General features: G+C 43.4%; 1 protein-coding gene across 4 annotated transcripts; it reads left to right on the top strand.

Annotated features, from left to right (window-relative positions):
* Positions 1-4: 4 nt before the first annotated feature.
* On the top strand, positions 5-19,621 carry LOC148892071 (uncharacterized). 4 transcript variants are annotated; one of them, XM_089005683.1, is made up of 7 exons: positions 5-122; positions 426-519; positions 5,959-6,043; positions 6,147-6,257; positions 7,435-7,491; positions 13,799-13,951; positions 19,322-19,621. In XM_089005683.1, the coding sequence occupies exons 3-7, from the start codon at positions 5,963-5,965 to the stop codon at positions 19,427-19,429; spliced, it is 510 nt and encodes a 169-aa protein (XP_088861809.1). In that variant the 5' UTR covers positions 5-122; positions 426-519; positions 5,959-5,962; the 3' UTR covers positions 19,430-19,621. The 4 variants fall into 4 exon arrangements, with proteins under 4 accessions (XP_088861809.1, XP_088861811.1, XP_088861812.1 ...); XM_089005685.1 differs by having other exon boundaries at positions 426-504; XM_089005684.1 differs by lacking the exon at positions 5-122 and adding an exon at positions 187-233.
* Positions 19,622-20,147: the final 526 nt, after the last annotated feature.

Genomic DNA, 20,147 nt, shown 5'->3' on the forward strand with positions numbered 1-20,147 from the left:
TCCGCCTCCACAATATAAAATGAATTTGCTGCATTGTAATCTCCCTTCCCTATAACTGAGTTTTCCAGCGCGACAGACATATTTCTGCTTTTCTCATCTCTGCTTGCCCATTGTTTGAAGAGGTATGCTTTAAAAGGACGTTTCACTTTCCACTTTGACATACGTCTGTTCAGTCATATACTCTTCTGCTGTCATGGAATACATACCTTTTGGATTAGGCTGTGGTGATGCTCGTAAGTGACTAATTTGTGCATACATGCCAGTTACTTTTTATAAAATACGGATTTTGTGCAGCACCAAGAGAAAATGGTGTATGAGAGGGGAGTGATGTATCAGTTTACACGTGAATGCGCGCAGTTTTGATATCAGTCAACTATAATGTTTTTAATTGTTGTTCAAGTAATAATAATACATTTCATCTATAGGCGCCTTTCAAAACTCTCAAGGACAAGGACACTTTACAGTCACAGGATATTTTGTCTGTGAGTGAGTAGCAGCAGCCAAGTGAGTGTCAAGAGGGTAAGAACATTTTGCAAAATCTTTGTTATTTAATGCAGATGCCATTTTGACATTTTGGTACAGATTTTGGCGTGGAAAACGCAAGATGACAGATGATTTGTTTCCCCGGACACATTCAATGATGTGACAGGCCACATCTGGCCACCTCAGTGCAAAGGTCATGGGTTCGATTCCAGGCTCTCGCTTTTAGGAGTGGTATTTGCCTTTGATCCCTGTGCATGCATATGTGGTCTGTAGGTACTCAATTTTACTGTTACTGTTTACTCCAAAAACAGGGCTAATTGAAATCTGAAGTATTCATTTACAAATAAAAACATGCAGGAAGTCAAAGGGCCACGGCGCCCCCACTGTTTTTGATGTAGTTTGAAGATGGGTGGGCTGGGTGAGTGGTAATTACCCGGACATTTATTCTTAGTGTCTTGTATCATATTCATGTACTAAAAACAGTTTTCACTCAAGGTAAGTAAAAGTAAATCAAGTGGGAATTCAAATGTGCACAGTTGGCCCCCGAAAGAATATTTTGAGACCCCTGATTTTGAGTGAGTTTGAGACCCCTGATTTAGAGTGTCCAAGCAGCCTGCCACAAATGTTTTTGGGGGATGTGGGAGGAAACCAGAGAATTCAGAGAAAACCAACGCAGACATAGGGAGAACATGCAAACTCTACACGGGAAGGCCGTAGCCAGAATTAAAACCTTGCACCTCTACTGTGAAGCTCTAGTTGAACACTAGACCACCAACATTGGGACCAGTAGATAATTGAGGAATTACAGATGGAAACCATATAGGTCAACTCAGAAACACTAATGAGTTAGATTCTGTTCACTTGTAATTTTAACGTGCCTCCAGCCAAGGTCAAGATCATCTTTACTGTCAAATTTGCCCTATGCTTAACATACAGCACAGAAGACATTTATTTCCTCTCAATTCTCCATCTAAACATACAAACATGCTTTGCGTTAAAACACAGACATCTAAAATAAAACAGCAACTATGAATGACATAAATACATATTGTAAATTAAAAAAAAAATCATAAATAAAGGCTGAAGAGGGTGTGAGGTGGATGGGTGGAGTGATCTGAATGGCTCGACATGTCAGATGACAATTGTAAATGTTCACGAGAGGGGGGAGAAAGACACCGATGAGCTTCTCAGCTGCTCTCATGATGCACTGCAGTTGTCTTTTGGCAAGACAATGCAGGCTCCTTACAACACGGTGATGTATCTAGTCTAAATGCTCTATGTGGTGCCTGTATAAAATGTCTGTCTAATGGGGGTTTGGTGATCTTGCTCTCTTCAGATTGCGGAGGAATTATAGTTGCTGATGGGCTTTTTGGGCCAGTGTTAAGGTATTGTGGCTCCAGGACAGGTCTTCAGAGATGTGTGCTCCCATGAACTTGGTGTTACTCACCCTGTCCACTGTGGCACAGTTGAGGGTCCGTGGAGCGTGCTGGGTGTGCGTTCTTCTGAAGTCCACAACAATCTCCTTCGTCTAGTTCAGATTCAGGTGTAGATTGTTGTCTTTGCACCACAAGGTCAACTGCACACGTCACACGTGTAGATAGTCTCATTGTTGTTGTTTATGAGACCCACCACAGTCGTGTCATCCGCAAACGAAGAGGTTCGAACTTGATGGGAGTTAAGCCGTGGGCCAGCAAAGTGAAGAAGAGGGGGCTAAGCACACAGCCTAGTGGGGCCCTCGTGTTCATCATGATGATGGTTGAGGTATTGCTGCCATCCTGAACTGTCTTTGGTCTCCCCATCAAGAAGTCCAATAGCCAGTTGCACAGCGAGGTGTTGAGCCTGAGGTGGTCATGTTTGTGGATGAGCTGTTATGGGATTATGGTGTTGAATGCTCAACTCTACTCTCAGCTCAACTGTATTTATAGAGCACGTTCAAAAAGCCAACACTCCATATAAAGTGCTGTGCATGGAGCAACTATTATACACACAGCAATAAACAAATAAATCAGCCACAAACACAATACAAAGCATCACGAAGTAAAACTAAGACCAAGACTGAATTATGCTGAGTCAAATTCCAATGAGTACAAGTGGGTTTTGAGGTGGGTTCTAAAGATGGACAGTGTGAGGGCTTGCTGAATGTCCAGTAGGAGGTCATTCCAGATAGAGGGTGCACTAACGGTAAAGGCTTGAACCTCTCTGAGGCTCAGTTTAGTTCTTGGTACTTCTAATGTCTGGTCGTCAGACCAAATGCGTTGTGAAAGTGTGTAGGGGTGGATAAGCTTGAAGAGGTAAGGAGGTGCAAGGTCATTTAAAGATGTGAAAACAAACAATATCTTGACACCAATTCTAAAATGTATAGGGGGCCAGTGAAGGGAAGACAGAGTTGGGGTTATGTGCTCCCTCTTCCGAGTACCAGTCAATAAGAGAGCAGCAGCAATCTGGACCACCTGGAGACGCTTTATGGAGGAGTGGCTGACTCCAAAATAAAGTGCATTTCAGTAATCGAGCAGGGATTTAACAAATGCAAACATTACTTATTCATGGTGATCATGAGAAAGGAGAGGTTTTATTTTAGCCAACTTCTCAAGATGAAAGATTTAACAACGACACCAATTTGCCGGTCTTCAGATATTCATGGAGGTTGGTGGTTGCATGTTTGAAAGCTCCAGTCTGTGGTGGAGAAGCAATCTTGGACTGCCTCTGTGGATGCTTCAGGCCACACTTGTATCTGCTTCCTACCTGGTTGGATGACTTTAACCAGTGGCCTGTATGTCCCATGAGCAATTGTGGTGTGATCTGAAGCACCGAAGTGTGGGAAGCAGGGGGTGGGCTTTGTAGGCTCCTCTGACCATTGTGTAGTTGTCTAAAATATTGGTACCTCTTGTGGGAAAGCTGACCTGACCATGGAGTTGTGGAAACACACACTTTGGATTTGCATGATTGAAATCTCCAGCCAAGATGACAAAGGCACCAAGGTGAGTTGAGTGCTGCTCACTGATGTGCTGATGGCGTTTAGCCAATGCCACACTTCTGCTGGTGGTGTAACCAGGTGGTATGTGTTTCTACCACCAATATTGCATTAGATTCCCTCGGCAGGTAGTCAGCATTTAAGAACCATAAACACCACCATTGGTGAGCAGTGATTGTAAACCACAGCAGCATCAGCACCGGTGTCAATGATGGAAACACAGAGTCCCCCGCCGTGAGTCTTCCCATCCTCGTTGAGGACTCTGTCCTCTCGGTAGCAGAAGTGAATAACCCAGTTAGAGACGCTGTTTCTGGAGCCAGATCTCTACAAAAACAGAGACACAACACTCACTCACAGTTTTGGAAGTTGTCCAGTTTGTTTTCTAACGAGTGTACCTTTGTTGGTATGATGGTCTGGACAGCCGGTCATGGTGGGCTAGTTGCTAGCCTAGTCCGGATATCTCCTCGTTTCCCCCTTTTCTGCTTCCTTACGTTCCGTCTGTGGCACTTCCACTTTGGGCTAGTTGCTGGAGTGGGGGCCAGCGCAGTGGCATCCACAGCTAACCGCAATGATCTAGTAGTTATGTGAAGTCTGTGTAAGCTCTCAGTCGTACAGGAGTGTTCCATCGATGAGAAGGTTTCTTCAGCCGTCATCTGTACAAATGTGAAGGTTTCGGGCGTTTCGCCTCCTATCCAAGAGGCTTCGTCAGCGAACTAAAGTCTGACTGGTCGTATCGGCCCCATTTATATATCCCTAATGTCCAGACAAGGTGGCACCGGACACAGCTATGATAGGTCCCGACTCTCAGGTTGGGGGGGCAGAGGACCTCAATCGGCAGTACATTTGCACCTAAAAGCTAGCAACTACTCATTTGACGACAATGAGGTTAAAATCTTAGCGAAAGAACATAGATGGTTTGAAAGGGGGGTAAAAGAAGCGATTCTTATAAAACAACAAAATCCTTCATTAAACCGGTCTGGTGGGGTGAGGTTCAATTTGGATCGTTCATACAATAGCCTGCTTAGGCGAAACAGGTTAGGCAACTTTCGTAATGCTGATGAGGGTCCTTATGCTGATGAGGTGATACCGGTGGGAGTGGGGGTAATAGGCCAGTCGTTAGTCAGGAATGTAGGAACAATCAGTAGGGCCACAGGGAGGGGTCCTCTGCCCCCCCCAACCTGAGAGTAGGGACCTATCATTGCTGTGTCCGGTGCCACCATGTCTGGACATTAGGGATATATAAATAGGGCCGATACGACCAGTCAGACTTTAGTTTGCTGACGAAGCCTCTTGGATAGGAGGCGAAACGTCCGAAACCTTCACATTTGTACAGATGACGGCTGAAGAAACCTTCTCATCGATAGTTATGTGAAGGTGTCCAGCTAGATTTCTGACCCTGGTAACAAATGCTGGCTGAAATGTCATTGGTTTAAATGCTCAACTCATTGAAATGTATAATAATTGAAAATATGACGTAGAGCAGCTTTGTTTTTTCTTGTTTGGGTGCTGATTTTTCCCTTCCACGAGGGGCAGCGTTTCCTTTTATCGATGACACATCAAGATGACGCAGACGCGAGTGGCAGCCTTGGTCACGCGCTATAAATAGTAACCCAAATATAATTGTATCGTGCCCCTTTGCGACTGTTTTTTTATTTTTTATGATGATACTCGTGCAGCCTGTTCCACCGGAGACAAATTCCTTGTGTGTTCTACATACTTGGCAATAAAGATGATTCTGATTCTGATTCAGCTGTTGTTAAACGGCGATATAAACCAATATGTATGTATTGCATTGTGTGTTGGATAGCCGCCCTCATTTCAAGCTCATATAGCTCAAGACCCATATAATTGAGGAATTAACTTTTATTTTCTGATGAAAGAAGAGCATTTCTTATGCTGCATTGTTTATGTAGTCCTAAAACTCAATATTATGTGGGTCCTGCAATTCGAGTGACAATGACAAAAACCCTGGCACTGGAGTGGACACATTTTTGCACGTCAGGCAATGAATCAGAGAAATACGACACCATACATCTGGAAGCAGCACGACAGGGGAAAAGTAATGAAAGAAAGCTGAAAGACAATTTGGAATTATTTAATAAAAATTCATGGATAAAGTATAATTAACATCAATCTGTGATTCTGATATTTTTTACTACCCTAACGGTCCACCACTGAGTATTTCTGCTTCCACGGCATTACTGTACATTTTTGCAGTTTTGCCGATCGCAAAGTACAGCACAATGAAAGCAAAGAACATAAAGAACACAAAGAACTTGATATGTAGGGGGAGAGAGAGAACCCGCTGCGGATGCTGATTCTGATTCTGATTCTGATTCTGATACCCGAGGCACCATCTTGTCTATCTTAATTTTGGGGGATTTTACTGTATGTAATTATAATTACTGTTGACCATATTTATGAGTTAACTAGTTCACCAAAAAATCATCCAAGAACCCTGCTGTCATACAATTTTTGAGTATATTATAATTGCTAAATTGCAGAAACATGGCAATGGAAGGGCTGATGTCAGCAAATGCTGTCAGAATACAACATATCTTCTCCTGGTTTGACATGGAAGCGGCTGCAGTGAGTAAATATAATAGTTAAAATTGACTTTGAGTTGAAAATTTTGATTTCCAAATAATGATTGCAAATTTGATGTGTGAGTTCACATTTTTGTGTGCGTTAGGTTGTGACCATCATTTTGGGTCTGTTCCAACTGCTCCTGTCTGCTCCACTGGCTTATGCTGACCACAGTCTCCCAAACCTCTTCATACTGCCACTTGTAACAGGAATTCTTGTATGTATCTCACTCACGTTTTTGTCACAACCAGGGGTGAGCGAGATAAAGAATGTCACTTGTGTTGAATGATGACTAATGGGGTTGGTGGCAGATTGATGATGAACAACATGTCACCAAGCCATTGTGGGCACAATTATCGTCCCCCGACTTGGTGCGAGTGTTTGGTTCAACACAAAGAAGAATCGCTTATTCCAATAAAATCCCAAGGCAGGAGCAAGAATAGGGGACAAATGGGTTTATTGGCTTCTGTACAGAGAGGAGGCTAGGTCTGTCAATCCCAGGGCTATTGATAATAATAATAATAATAATAATAATAATAATAATAATAATAATAATAATAATAATAATAATAATAATAATAAATTACATTTTAAGCGCCTTTACACTTTACAGTCACAGACAAGCATAGGTACTATAATAAATAAAATACAATCACAAATAGAATGCAATAAATAAAATACAATTATAAATAGAAACAAGAGAGAGCTACACAGAAAATGCAATTTTAAATAGGTGGGTTTTGAGATGGGACTTGAAGGTGGGAAGAGAATCGATGTTACGAATGTTGGGAGGAAGTGAGTTCCAAAGTTTGGTGGCAGAGCAGCTGAAGGCTCTGTCAGCGAACTAAAATTTTGCTGGTAGCTCTGGCCCTATATATATATCTCCCTACTGTCCAGTGGTGGCGGTGCAAGTCCACTCCTATGATAGGTCACTGCTCGAAGGTTGGGGGGGGGGGGGGGGGTAGAGGACTATTCCCTGAAGCTACACTCATTACTTCTCCTGTCCTGACGAATCATGGTCTATGACTGGCCTGATTGCCCCATTTGCTCTGGTATCACCTCATCAGCATAACTAAGTAACAATCTAAGAAGTGTGTTGTAAGCACGATCCAAGTTAAACCTCACCCCCATGGAGATTTAGTGAAGGGTTTTGCTGTTTTATAAAAATCGCTTCTTTTACTCCCCTTTCAACCCATCTATTTTCTTTCGCTAAGATTTTAACCTCATCGTCGTCAAATGAGTGGTTGCTACCTTTTAGGTGCATATGTACTGCAGCTTGAGGCCCACTAGTATTATCCCGGCGATGTTAATCGTCTTTTTTTGTTCATTCTCCCCAATGTATTGCTCTTTACAATCTTCATTTTGTTTCGTGTGTGTAAATGTGTGTTTTATAGGTTGTGGCAGGTGGATCATTTACCTTGGCAAATAACCGAAATCCCAACAAACTTTTGGTAAGTTTTTTTGTGCCAGATCATAAATTAAGCTCAAACACTCCACAAGCAATTCCAAAATTTGAATAAAAATAATTTACAGATTATTACTGTCATGATTTGCAAGCTGGTGATGGTGGTGGACACCAAAAAAGTAAGCAGGAGGAAGGAGCAGGGTGTATTTAAAGTAGCAAACAAAACCTTGAGTAAAATTTGACAAGATGAAGCAAACCTGACAGGGTGAAACAAATACAGTGATACCTCAGCTCACGAATATAATTGGTTCCCAGAAAGTGTGTGTGTGAGGCAAAAAGTTCCTCTTCCGAAAATGTATTTCCCCTTCGAAACCATTAAAATGACAATAATCTGTTCCCAGGTCCCCATAAAACATAATTTTTCTACTACATAAGCCTTAAAACTACACAAAATATACCTTATTTTATGTATAATAAATGTGCTAATTTATTGTGATTAAAGAAATTAACTGTACTCTATAATAAAGTCGTTTTATTGACCTTTGTGATGGTAGTTGATGTAGTTGCCTCTTGATGACATCCGAGTGAAGTTGCCGTGCTTTCTCTGCGATAATACCCTCACTCACACTGTCCCCTGCTAGCTGCTATTCCTTAATCCAAATCAACAGAAATTTTTCAACCTCTTCTATTGCCTCACACCGTTGCTTAGACAACACAGAAACACCCTTAGCCACACACGCACCCTTAATAACTTATTTGTTCTTAAGGATGGTAGCAATTGTAGACTTAGTGTACTGGCTCTGGGATGCTAAATCACACAAACGCACACCTCGTTCGTGATTTTCAATGATCTCCTTCTGCTCAATCAACATTTTCTTTAATGGCTTCTTAGGCTTAACTCTAGCCTGTGGTGGGGTCTTTTTAGGTCCCATAATAGCAAAAGTCCACTCGATATGGTCCGGAATGTCGATCAAACACAAACCATGTCCGCACTCAAAGAAGTAGGGTGACGAACTGGGACGCCGTGGTTTGGTTTCGTCCACCGAAAGCTAGTCCGTCAGCCAACGTGGCGCTGTTCGACCGTATGGTTTGGTTCATTCGCCGAAAACTAGTTTGTCAGCAGAGACTATATGCTCGTGAATTTTATGTTCTTGAGGCGAAAAGTTTGTGAGCTGAAGCGTTTGTCAGCGGAGGTGTCACTGTACAATGACCCGACCCCGAATGGTCGTGCCAGAAGTCCTTTTAACTGCCACTGATTGAAACGACCAACACCTGGCAGGGCCGACAGCGCCACCCCTTGGTTGCCAACCAGAACGTGACAATTACAACATTCTCACTTTCGGTTGTTCAGAGATAAGTCATTTTGTACATTGAATACGGTCTGCTGGGAATCACACATAATCAAGTGTGTCCCGAGCTTCTTGATCATGCACTCCTTTGGCCTCGCTGAGGTTGTGGGCTATCGAATGAAATAAAAATTATTTTTGCAACTATAGTTTTAATTATTATGACAATTGTTATTATGAATTGTGAAATGCATTATTTTGTATATAGAAGAAATACACAAGTTAACAAAGAGCATTAATAATAAAAATAATACATTTCATTTATGTGCGCATCTCAAAACTCTCAAGGACACTTTACAGCAGGGGTTGGGAACCTATGGCTCTTGAGGCGCAGGCTCTTTTGATGATTGCATCTGGCTCTCAGATAAAACTAAATATTCTTGCTTTTTTTCCTGTTCATTTCCTGTCTTGGTTGCGGTTGGGTGAAAGAGAAATTGTGATTGGATGATACTGGCCTAGGTGGCCGTTGATGTTGAAAGAGCAATTTTGATTGGATGATACTGACCTAGGTGGCCGTTGATGTCGAAACAGGTCAACGTCCTCTTAAATAAGCCGAACAAGTAAAAAAGATTATGAGTATTGCACACTTCAGGTTGAATGGAACAAAGAATTCGCCTTTGTAGAGAGAAACGGTTCAGCCGTGATTCTAATTTGCAATGAATCATGAAACACTGGACATGATGTTCTGTTCGTTAGTGCCAATGGATGGTCCTCAAATGAGATTAGCCTTGATGTTGGGAGTGGTGTGGGGGCTGTGCCTCAGGGATGGGAAGGATGTGAATTTGGAATACATCCTCAGTAGTGCTCCAAAGAATCATTGGGTGTTTCGGCCTTTCAACACTAGACACCCTCATCGATGGTGGCCACCGACAGGATGATCACGCCCGCGCTTGTGTCCCATGCCCAATCAGATGTTGAGAAGCTGGTGGTGGTGGGGGGTGTCTTCGGTTGCTGATCTATGAGCCCAACAAGGGTCCTTCCTCTTCTTCCAGATCCACTGGCTGCCTCTTTCTCCCGCTTCGGACACTGATTTAACTGTGTGCCGCAGAGCCATGGAAATCCAGTTCTTTTAGCAGTCTGAAGGTGGAGGAAGCCACAAACCCTCTGCTTTCCATCCTCGCTGTTGCGTATCCACTGTGAGTTCTGTGTGGCGCAGCTTCTTGCGCTCATAGGACTCTTCAGCTGACTTTTCCCACGGGACTGTGCGCTCTGTTATGTAGACAGCCTTGAGTGAAGGGGACCAGAGCACCAAGTCTGGCCTTCGGGTCTTGGCTGCAATCTCCGCTGGGAAAACCAATTGCTGGCGAATGTCGACCCGCATCTTTCAATCCCGGGCCCTGGATAGCTGTCCAACCTCTAGTTTGGCAGGTGGATGGTTGGGCTTTTTCTGTCTCTCTCGGATGAATGTCGATGGTGCTCTGCTGGAAGTGGTGGCTCTCATGGGCAAGGAGTTGATGGTATTCGTCTTGCTCTTAAGGACAACTGCCAAACTCTTCAGGACCTGGTTGTGCCTCCAGGTGTAGCGGCCTTGTGTGAGGCTGGTCTTACAACCGGTCAGGATGTGTTTGAAAGTTCCTGGAGTTGGACAGAGGTCACTGGTTGGATCTTCGCCATACCATTGGTGGAGGTGTTTTGGAGATGGGAACACATCATGATAGCTCTGATGATGAAGCTGATGTTGCTTGCCTCCATTTCCCAGAGATCCCTCTAGCTGAGCTTTCTCTTCTCCATGCCTTCACACCTTGTCCATTGTCCTTGCTTGGCAAGAGAGACAGCCTTCGCAGTTCTATCAGCTTTCTCTTGGTGGCGCACCTCTTCCATCACCATTTTCCTTCTTTCCAATGTTGAGGCCTTACGCCAAGATGGTTTGTTTGTAAGGCCAAAGCCCCCCCTTCCTAGCTGGACGTGTCCCACAATGTCGCTGTGCCTTAGGGCTGCTGTGGCATCCTGCACTGCAATGGATGGCGTCCATTTTCGTCCAGTTGATAGGGGGGGGGGGGGTGCAGCTTGACTGAACTTCCGGTCCCTGAGTCTGTAAGAGACATCTGAAGTCTCACTTTAGAGCACTTGTACTCTTCGGTGAGGCTTGCGATTGGAAGCTCAAGGACCGCTTTGCCATAGAGGCTTATGTTGGGCAAACAGTGTGGAACACCAAGCCATCTTTTCACACATCTAGTGAAGGCTCGCTCCATCTTCTCCACAGTTGAGAGTGGGACCTCATGTGAGTGGCCACATTACCCGAGGGAGAAGTCCAAACTGCAGACATCAGAGCTTGAGCTTCCCTGGTAGTGGAGTCTTGTTGATGTTTTCCAGACTATTGGTGATGTCCTGCTTTCGTAACCATGTCTCTGTGACAAGTAGCAAGCTGGCTTCCCGGTACTCCCTCTGGTTTTGCGTTCGTGCCGCTAGCTCGTCATCTTGTTCGGGAGCGATCTCACATTCCCCATGATGACGGACAAGAGAACACTTTCTCTTCCTTCTGCGGCGACATCCCCATTTTCTCCTCCTCAGCTCAACGGGGATGTCCGGTGTGACGGCCGCTAGCCCACTATTATCTCGCCATACTAGCAGCTGGTCTGCCCATCTCCTCCCTGTAGGTTTTGGGAACGGAAATAAAGAAAACACGAACAGAAAAGTAAATACATGAAAAAGTAGAACAGAAAGGGACTTAAAAAGGGAAGATGCTTCTGCAGAGGCAGCCACACAGGGGGGGGGGCACCGTCTTCAAAATCATGCATGGCACGAAAGGTTACCCTGCTTAAAGCTAAACATGTCAAAGCCTGTCTTAAGGTTACTATTTGAATGATACAGAGGAGTCACGGGGGAAGATTTTGTGGTCAGATGAGACCAAAATATAATTTTTTGGTCATATTTCCACGAAGCGTATTTCGAGGAAGAAGAATGAACAGTACAATCCGAAGCACACCATCTCTACTGTGAAGCATGGGGGTGATAGCACCATGCTTTGGGGGTGTTTTTCTGCACATGAAAAAGGAATAGTGCACTGCATTAAAGAGTGAACTCGTCCTTCCATGTTCTTACCTCAGTCAGAGCATTGAAAATGGGTCTTGGCTGGGTCTTCCGACACGACCCGAAGTACACAGCCAGGAAAACCAAGTAGTGGCCCCGTAAGAAGCATATCAAGGTTCTAGCATGGCCCAGCCAGTCTCCAGACCTGAACCCAATCGAAATTCTTTGGAGGGAGCGAAAGCCCAGAAACCTGACTGATCTAGAGAAGATCTATGTGGACGAGTGGGCCAAGATCCCTCTTGCAGTGTGTACAAACTTGGTGAAAAACTACAGGAAACGTTTGACTTCTGTCATCGCAAACAAAGGCTACTGTACCAAATATTCCTCCGGTGTTCAAATACTTATTTGCAGCTATATCACAAAAATAATTTGTTAAAAAATCATGCATTGTGATTTCTGGATTTTTCTTTTTCGATTATCTCTCCCGCAGTGGACATGCACCTATGATGAAAATTTTAGACGCCTCCGTGATTTCTCAGTGGGAGAAAAAGCAAAATAGCAGGGTGTTCAAATACGTAAAGTCTCGTTATATCGATATCGGTTGTATCGATAGTACTGCTTATTACGATACTATTTCTATGAACGCAAGGAGAAAATTTACATGCCGCAGGATCGGATATATCGATAGTCCGGTTATATCGATATTTTTTCAGACTCCCAAGAATATCGATATAATGAGACTTTACTGTACTTATTTTCTTCACTGTATATATGGTGAGTCTGGTTCGCCGGTGTTCTACCGGTTGCCCTCTCTCCGACCTAACCCCTCTCTCCGCGCTGACGTGCGGCCCGAACCCGCGGCCGTCTGCGATGCCGACACGCCCAAACCACCACTTCGCCCTGAAGCAGAACGAACTGTCTCAAAGAGGCTGGGACGTCGGCGGTGGGCTCATTGCGGCGATCCCGCACGCCCGAGCGCCGACGACCGACCCGCCTCGACTTTAATCCTGGCCCTTCTCCCGTTCTCGTTGCGGATATATATTCACTCTCACTGAAAAACATTTCTAAATATATTGCCTTTATGGTTCTCTTAGTCAAAAAGGTTCCCAACCCCTGCTTTACAGTCACAGGATGACAGCAACATTTTTGCCACATGATCAAAAAAAGATGAGGGTTGTGTCAGGAAAGGCATCCGACGTCAAAGGTTGGCAAACAAACATGCGAATCAAACCTCTGAAGATGGACTAATTCGCTGTGTCGACCCCTAGTAGGGAAAAGCCGAAAGGAAAAGAAGAACACTTGATCAAAAAAGTTGAGAAATGCCCATGAAATGCCTGTTTGAAAAAAACAAAAACAGCCCTCAAGTGAACTGGCAAACTAATGTTGAGGCAAAGATGGCCTTTTGTCTTCATCTTCCTTTGTTATATTTTTTGGATGATGGGGATGTTGGTTATCCAAATACAGGCTCGAGTCGATGAATAGTTTCTTCAAAGCTTTTAATAACAGAATATTCCCGGCACTAGCGGTTTACAGACAATGACTGTGCATCACAAATGTAAAGATGTTCACATTACACGTATTTATATCTTCAGAAGGGCCATGTTGAAAAAAAAGTGTGACATCACAACTTTTATTTCCTCTGAATTTTTGATTTTTAACTCTTCATTTAACTTTAACCGCATTACAACAGTCTCTGCGTCTGGGCAAGGTCTCCACTACTGAGTGTATTAATTTGAACTGATGATTGCTTTTCGAACAAAAAGTGTCACTGCAGGCATGTGAAAGTTATACAGCATGATTAAATATGTACAGAATACAAATATTTCTCAGAGAATAGGTCTGATTGGGTATTAAAAGAACATCCCTTAATTACTTAGTTGGTCATTGGAATTTTGGTCTGCAAATATTGTACAATGAAATATATCCAATGCATTGTACATAATGCAAGAATATTTCTGGTTATTTAGTTTACATTATTGCATTAGACGTACACATAAAAAACTGGTTTAAGCATGTCTGACCTTGTCCCCTCTGCAGCTTCAAGGTTCAGCCTGTAGTCATGGAGTTGGATTTCTGGGTGCCCTGCTTGCCTTATGCCTTTACTGCTTCCGCCTCAACAGCGTAAAAAGTGAAGATCCATGTCCGTCAGTTTCCATTGATGAATATGGTTGTCCTGCAAAAGATCTCCTTGTAAGTTTGTCGAGTGTCTTTTTCCACAGGAAAACCTGAAAGATGGAAAAACAACTAAAATATTACCCTGACTTCTAAGCGTTCCAAGTTAGGAGTTTTTCAAGTAGTGAGCTGTCACTATGTCAATTTTTTGGCTTTGTATTCTGAGCCAAAACATTGACAACTCAAATTACAACCTGAAACTGCCCAGTCAGCAGAGGCATCTGGCCCGGATTCGGCATGAATCTGGCACACTTGTGTCGGCACTGGCATTATGCATATGGGCACAAAGCCATATTTTACATCGCCTACCTATGCAGAATTCTATTTGTTAAATACACACACTCACACACACATACACATTGGCAGGTTCACCAATTAGACATTTATTCATAAATGAAAGAAAGAGGTAGTCGTTTTCATCTCGCTAGGAGAACTCTATTTCAGCAACACAAGTTCTGCCGATCCTTTGACAGCTTTACTACAGTAAAGTCTCGTTATATCGATATCAGATATATCGATAGTCCCGGTTATATCGATACTATTTCTATGCACGCACGGAGAAAATTACATGCAAACAGGGTCGGATATATCGATAGTCCTGGTTATATCGATATTTTTTCGGACTCCCTTGACTATCGATATAACGAGACTTTACTGTACTTGTTTGGTTCACAGGCGTCTGATAACACACAATGTACTCATTTACTAATGTGTCTGTTGGAGTTGAAATTAAGAAATACTTGAAACTCACACAAAAAGGAGGGAAGACGTCTGTTGATTTTTTACCTGCAAGGAGAATAGACAAGACAGAGCACAGCGTTCTCATCTATGCTTTCTACCCTTTTCCCTTTTTTTACAGTGACCAGCCTTAGTAGACAGATTCTCGTTAGCAGGAAATTATGTTAGTCTAATCAAAGTTTCAGCTGGCTCACTGCGGCATCCAAGAGAAACATTCATCTTCACTTCTCTACTTCAGTCCTTCCTAAGTAGTAACATCTTCACAGCACACATGAATAATTTCACACCAACAATGAATGTATATTTAGTTGAATGATTATAGTTAGTTGAATGATTAAGTGGGAATGTAAAAGACGAAGAAGAAAATGTGTGAATTAGTGTATGTGTGATCACATGTCTGAGCATTTTTATTATAAGCATCCTTATCCTGCCTGGAGGTAAGCAAGACCTGGATGGTACAAAACGTTTTGAAATTCAGTGAAAAGAAGACAGAAGTGATACTGTTTGGTCCCAGTGGCCCATGTACATTTTCATCCTGTTGACTTAGGGCCCCTGGCTCCTTATCTGAAGTCAACAGTCTCTTACTGGGGTCTTAACTTGGACAGCGACTTTAAACTTGAACGACAAATTGTTGCTATTGTTAAATGCAGCTTCTTTCATATTAGGAAGCTGGCTAAAATAAAACCTCTCTCACGAGCACCTTGAAGCAGTAATTCATGCCTTTGTCACATCACGGCTCAATTACTGGAATGCACTTTACTTTGGAGTCAGCCAATCCTCCTTGAAGCGTCTCCAGCTGTTCCAGAATGCTGCTGCCCGCCTCTTAACTGGTACTCCTAAGAGGTAGCTCATAACTCCTACTCTGCCCGCAGTTTTGTATACTTCGGCAATTTAGTTAAATGGGCAAAATACGTCTTCAACAGACAGTTAAGACGGCAGAAAACATCATTGGCACCGCCCTACCCACTCTCGAGGCCTTCTACACTGCAAGAATCCAAACAAGGGCGTGGAAAATCCTACTGGACCCTCCGCACCCAGCCCACCACCTTTTCCAGCTACTCCCCTCAGGCAGGTGTTACCAATCCATGCGCACCAAATCTAGCAGACTTTTAAACAGATTCTTCCCCCAAGCCATTAACTCTTTAAACAGTAACCCAAATAGAACTGTATAGTGCCTCTTTGCAATTTCTTGATGATGATACTAGGTGCAGCGTGTTCTACCAGAAACAAATCCTTGTGTGTTCTACATACTTGGCAATAAAGATGATTCTGATGCATCATGGGGCCTCATTTATCCTATTCCGCCCTAATGTGGATAATATTGTCATGAGACAGTGATTAAAATCAAGGAGTTGTGATGTATTGTTATGTCCAGAGGAACGAGATAAGACTTGCTTTGTCAATGTCTTTATTGTGTCGCCATGTTCGTCTCCCTGCGGGCGTATCATCACCGCTGCTTTACGACACTGTCGCAACGTTATGTAGCAGTGTGACATATGCTACATATATCCCCCTCCCTGAAGGAACCATAAAACGCTTTAAACAGGGGAACCCGGGTAAACTGTTGATTTACCACGCTGATTCTACCACGCAATAGGCTAAGCCCTGGCTAGGGTCTGAACATTCAAAGTCAGTAATGTAATTGTCCTTATACCGAGGGGGAAGGCGAACGCGAGCTGGCCGAGGCTTTGGATGAGGCTCTGGTCCCACGGGCATGGCTGCTTCACCATGCTCTTCAAAGCATCCCACCGTTGTTCTCGGATGTTCAGTAGTCTTTGTCTGAGAAGTCCATATCTGCGGCAGCCCTGTCATTCAAAGGGGTCAGTGATGCCACTCTCCTTAAGCGGCTGGCATGCCAATGTGACCAGACAGAAGGTGGTCGGTCCGAGTTGGGCGGTAATATGGACTGGTGCTGTCCAGAATGCGCTTCAGTCAATGCAACAATTTCTGCTGCTTACGCTGAATACGTGTTTGGTAATGAACCGTCAGCAATAATTTCAATGTCGGTCACAACAGCATAACCCACCCTGTTACCCCCTGCATCTGACCTAGATGCAGATCCGTCAACATACAGGTGGATGCTGTCAGGTAAAGGTATGTTTTTCAAGTCTGGTCGTGGTTTGCAGTTCTCATTTATTCTGTCAACGCATGAATGTGGTTCTCCATCAACAGTTAGAGGTACAAGTTTCGCCGGGTTAATGCTATTGCACCTCTCAACGGTTGTGTGGTTGTTCCAGCAACGTTGTCATGATAGACAAATGTCGTGCTGGTGACAAGAAAGTCATTTTCGTGCCTGTAATCTTTAAGTCAACCGAGTGTGGTATCATCAGCGTTGTGGGATGGAAAAGTACAAGTTCAGCTGACGACTGAACTGCCAACGCTGCGGCACGCACTGCTCTAACACACGCTGGAAGAGCTGCAGCCACTGGATCTAGTCTTTTAGAATAAAATCCAACTGGTCTCAGCTTTTGTCCATGCTTTTGTAACAAGACTGAAGTCATGTATTTGTCTTTGCAGTCAACTGTTTGAACAAAAGGTTTGTCATAGTCAGGCAAGGCCAAAACATTCGTATTGGCTATCAAATTTTTCAATTCTGTAAAGGCTGAATAGAATCTTTCAGTAACATTTCGTCTCGGTATATGAGTGTCAATAATGGTTGAGTGACTTGTGCATAATGCGGAATCCAAGTTCTGCAATAATTACACAGTCCCAAAAACGTCATCATCTGTTTTTTCGCGGGTTCGCGGTCGCGGGGGGTGCTGGAGCCCATTCCAGATGTCTTCGGTCACTAGAAGGGGGACACCCTGAATTGGTTGCCAGCCAATCGCAGGGCACAGAGACAGACAACCAGTCCCGCTCACATTCACACCGAGGGACAATTTGGAGTGTTCAATCAGCCTGCCATGCATGTTTTTGGAATGTAGGAGGAAACCGGAGAACCCGGAGAAAACCAACGCGGGCCGGGGGAGAACATGCAAACTCCACACAGGGAGGCCGGACCGGGTCTTAAACTCACTAAAGCCGGCGTGCTAACCACTCGATTACCAGGCCACCATTAGACGGTGCATCCAATGCAAAATGAATCAGATGAGAATTGAAGATGCGAGTTGGCTGTGTCAGTGCCACATGTGAGCTCATACTCTCCCCAGTGTGCCATTTTATTTAGAATCTTCGAATGGGTGATGACGTAGAAATCCCCTCTTGCGAGGCATTGGGCGTAGCCACATATATTCCGAGGCTTTGGGCGTGGCCACTAGCAACATCGACCCACGCCTCAAATGTCGCTTCGCAGATTTTTTTTTAGGTTTACTCAACACATTCCTCGGATTATTGGCACAGTCAGGCAAATCACTAGCCTTTTACCCCTTGGTATGCATCAACCTTCAGTCCCCAGATACAAAGCCCAGTCCCAAAAAGGTATTTGCTGCCATGACCACAGTCTTTCCTGGTCGTCAAAAATGTAAATTTCTCCACTGTGAGACTAATAAAGGCAAATCCAATCCAACTCTGCCTCTGGACACCTCCGGTATCTTGTAATCCGAGACGAGCCCCAATTAAATGTCAGGTTCACCAAGTAGACATTTATTCATGAAGGAAAGAAAGATGCACTCTGGTGGTCTTTTTCATCTCGTGAGGAGAACTCTGTTTCGTCCATACGAGTTCTCCCGATCCTTTGACAACTCCACTACGTATTTGGTTCACAGGCATCTGAAACACACAAGTACGCGTCTGATAACACACAATGTACTCATTTATTAATGTGTCCTTGCATCATCACATACATGTTCATTCAGGATAAAGTCACTTGTCCATCAATATTCGTTATCCATGGTATTCACACTCTTGTGTTGCGCATGTGAGCTTCGACTTTCATGTCAATTTTCCTTGTCTGTGGTCCGCACTCTGCAGACAGAGACAGGCATACTGAACAGAAACGATTAATCTAGTACGTAAATCCGCACAGACAAAAATCTAGTCAAAGCGCTGGGCAAATAAGGGCCAGGAAATACAAACTACACGAAAACAAAAAGCATTAGCACCAAGGCGAGGAGAAAAAACACACAAGCATTTACAAAACGAAATTAGATGTACCCCATTCACAAATGCACAGAATGATGAATCACCAGAATAAGAATCATAAACACATTGAACCGAGAGCTACAAGAACAACTAAGACACGAACAAGATCACAAAATACCAAACCTGGGGACGGGCAGTGGCAAGGCGAATAATTCACCGGCAAACAAATGACACAAAAAATACCCCGGTGAATAATTAGGAGATTGGCAGGTTTGTACTTCCCAGCTTGGAACACACCTGCTGTCAAATCTGAACATGACAGCCATCTGTAGGTCACAAACGGAACAGAACCATGATAACCGCCCAAGGCCCCAATAGAATTGAACTAATCTTTTGTTCTACTGTATATGAGTTATCTGTCAATTCGCTGTTATAAAACTACAGTTGTTTGTCTACTTTCAAAGACAGCTTGTAGCAAATGTAAGTAATGTGATGCATGCTGTGATTGGGACATTAATGATCGCCGAGTCCTCATGTTATACATAGAAGACATTTGTCAATCAAGTTGTACTTCACTTTATATTGTTCAATGGACTGTCCAACTTATGACATTGTGTTCATCTACTGCAGGTATACTGCTGGAGTGTGATACTGCTGCTGCTGCTTTATGACATTGGTGCCATTATCCTGCATCTTATCATTTCAGTCAATGCTCTCAAAGCCCTGAAAACCAACTAATGTCTCGACACAGGAAAACCCAAAAACATTTATGTACAGAGAAACAGCAAACTGAAGTCACCTTCTCAGACATATTCCTTTACAAGTATTTTTTGATTGATTGTATTGATTAATTGATGGACTTATTGAACAATTGAACACGGAACAATGTATAATGACAAATGACAAATAAAGAAAGGAACAGAACATCAATCGTTGTGTTTTTCAGCATTGTTAAAAAATTCAAAGGAGACGAGGAATAACTGAAAACAAAACATAGAAATAAAAAATAAAACAAACTACAAACCTTTATATGTGGGATAGCTGAATAAATGATTAATAAATACAATAAATCAGCGGTATATTTTCGAATATCAAAAATGCTGCTAAACCTTACCCAGGGCTCCATATATTTCTGACCGAAATATAGCGCTCTCTTGTTCTCAATTAATTTTGTCTCATTTCATGTTATGCAAGTAGCTGATTCATTCTAATACAGTAATGTAAGAAAAAAGAAGACACATGTGAAAATTTTTGGAAAATATATGCCCATAACTGCATAATCAGGATCCAGAATTCACCTGTCAAGAGCTTCTGAAGCGAGTAAAACACAGGTAAGCCATTGGCCTGTTCTGGCTTGAGTCCTGACTACTCTTCGCAAGCAGTGCTTACTGGTAATGTGTGTGTGTGCGTGTGCGTGTGCGTGTGTGTGTGTGTGTGTGTGTGTGTGTGTGTGTGT

This window comes from Hippocampus bargibanti, linkage group LG10 (genome assembly GCF_051943395.1).
Source record: "Hippocampus bargibanti isolate YZ-2025 linkage group LG10, ASM5194339v1, whole genome shotgun sequence".
In the NCBI taxonomy this organism is placed as follows: Eukaryota; Metazoa; Chordata; class Actinopteri; order Syngnathiformes; family Syngnathidae; genus Hippocampus; species Hippocampus bargibanti.

What these genes read in the sequence shown, in the direction of transcription:
- LOC148892071 (XM_089005683.1), top strand. Translation starts at nt 5,963, where the DNA reads ATGGCAATGGAAGGGCTGATGTCAGCAAATGCTGTCAGAATACAACAT. An exon ending in CACTTGTAACAGGAATTCTT is followed by an intron (nt 6,258 to 7,434) that starts GTATGTATCTCA and finishes TGTGTTTTATAG; the next exon opens with GTTGTGGCAGGTGGATCATT. An exon ending in GAAATCCCAACAAACTTTTG is followed by an intron (nt 7,492 to 13,798) that starts GTAAGTTTTTTT and finishes TCCCCTCTGCAG; the next exon opens with CTTCAAGGTTCAGCCTGTAG.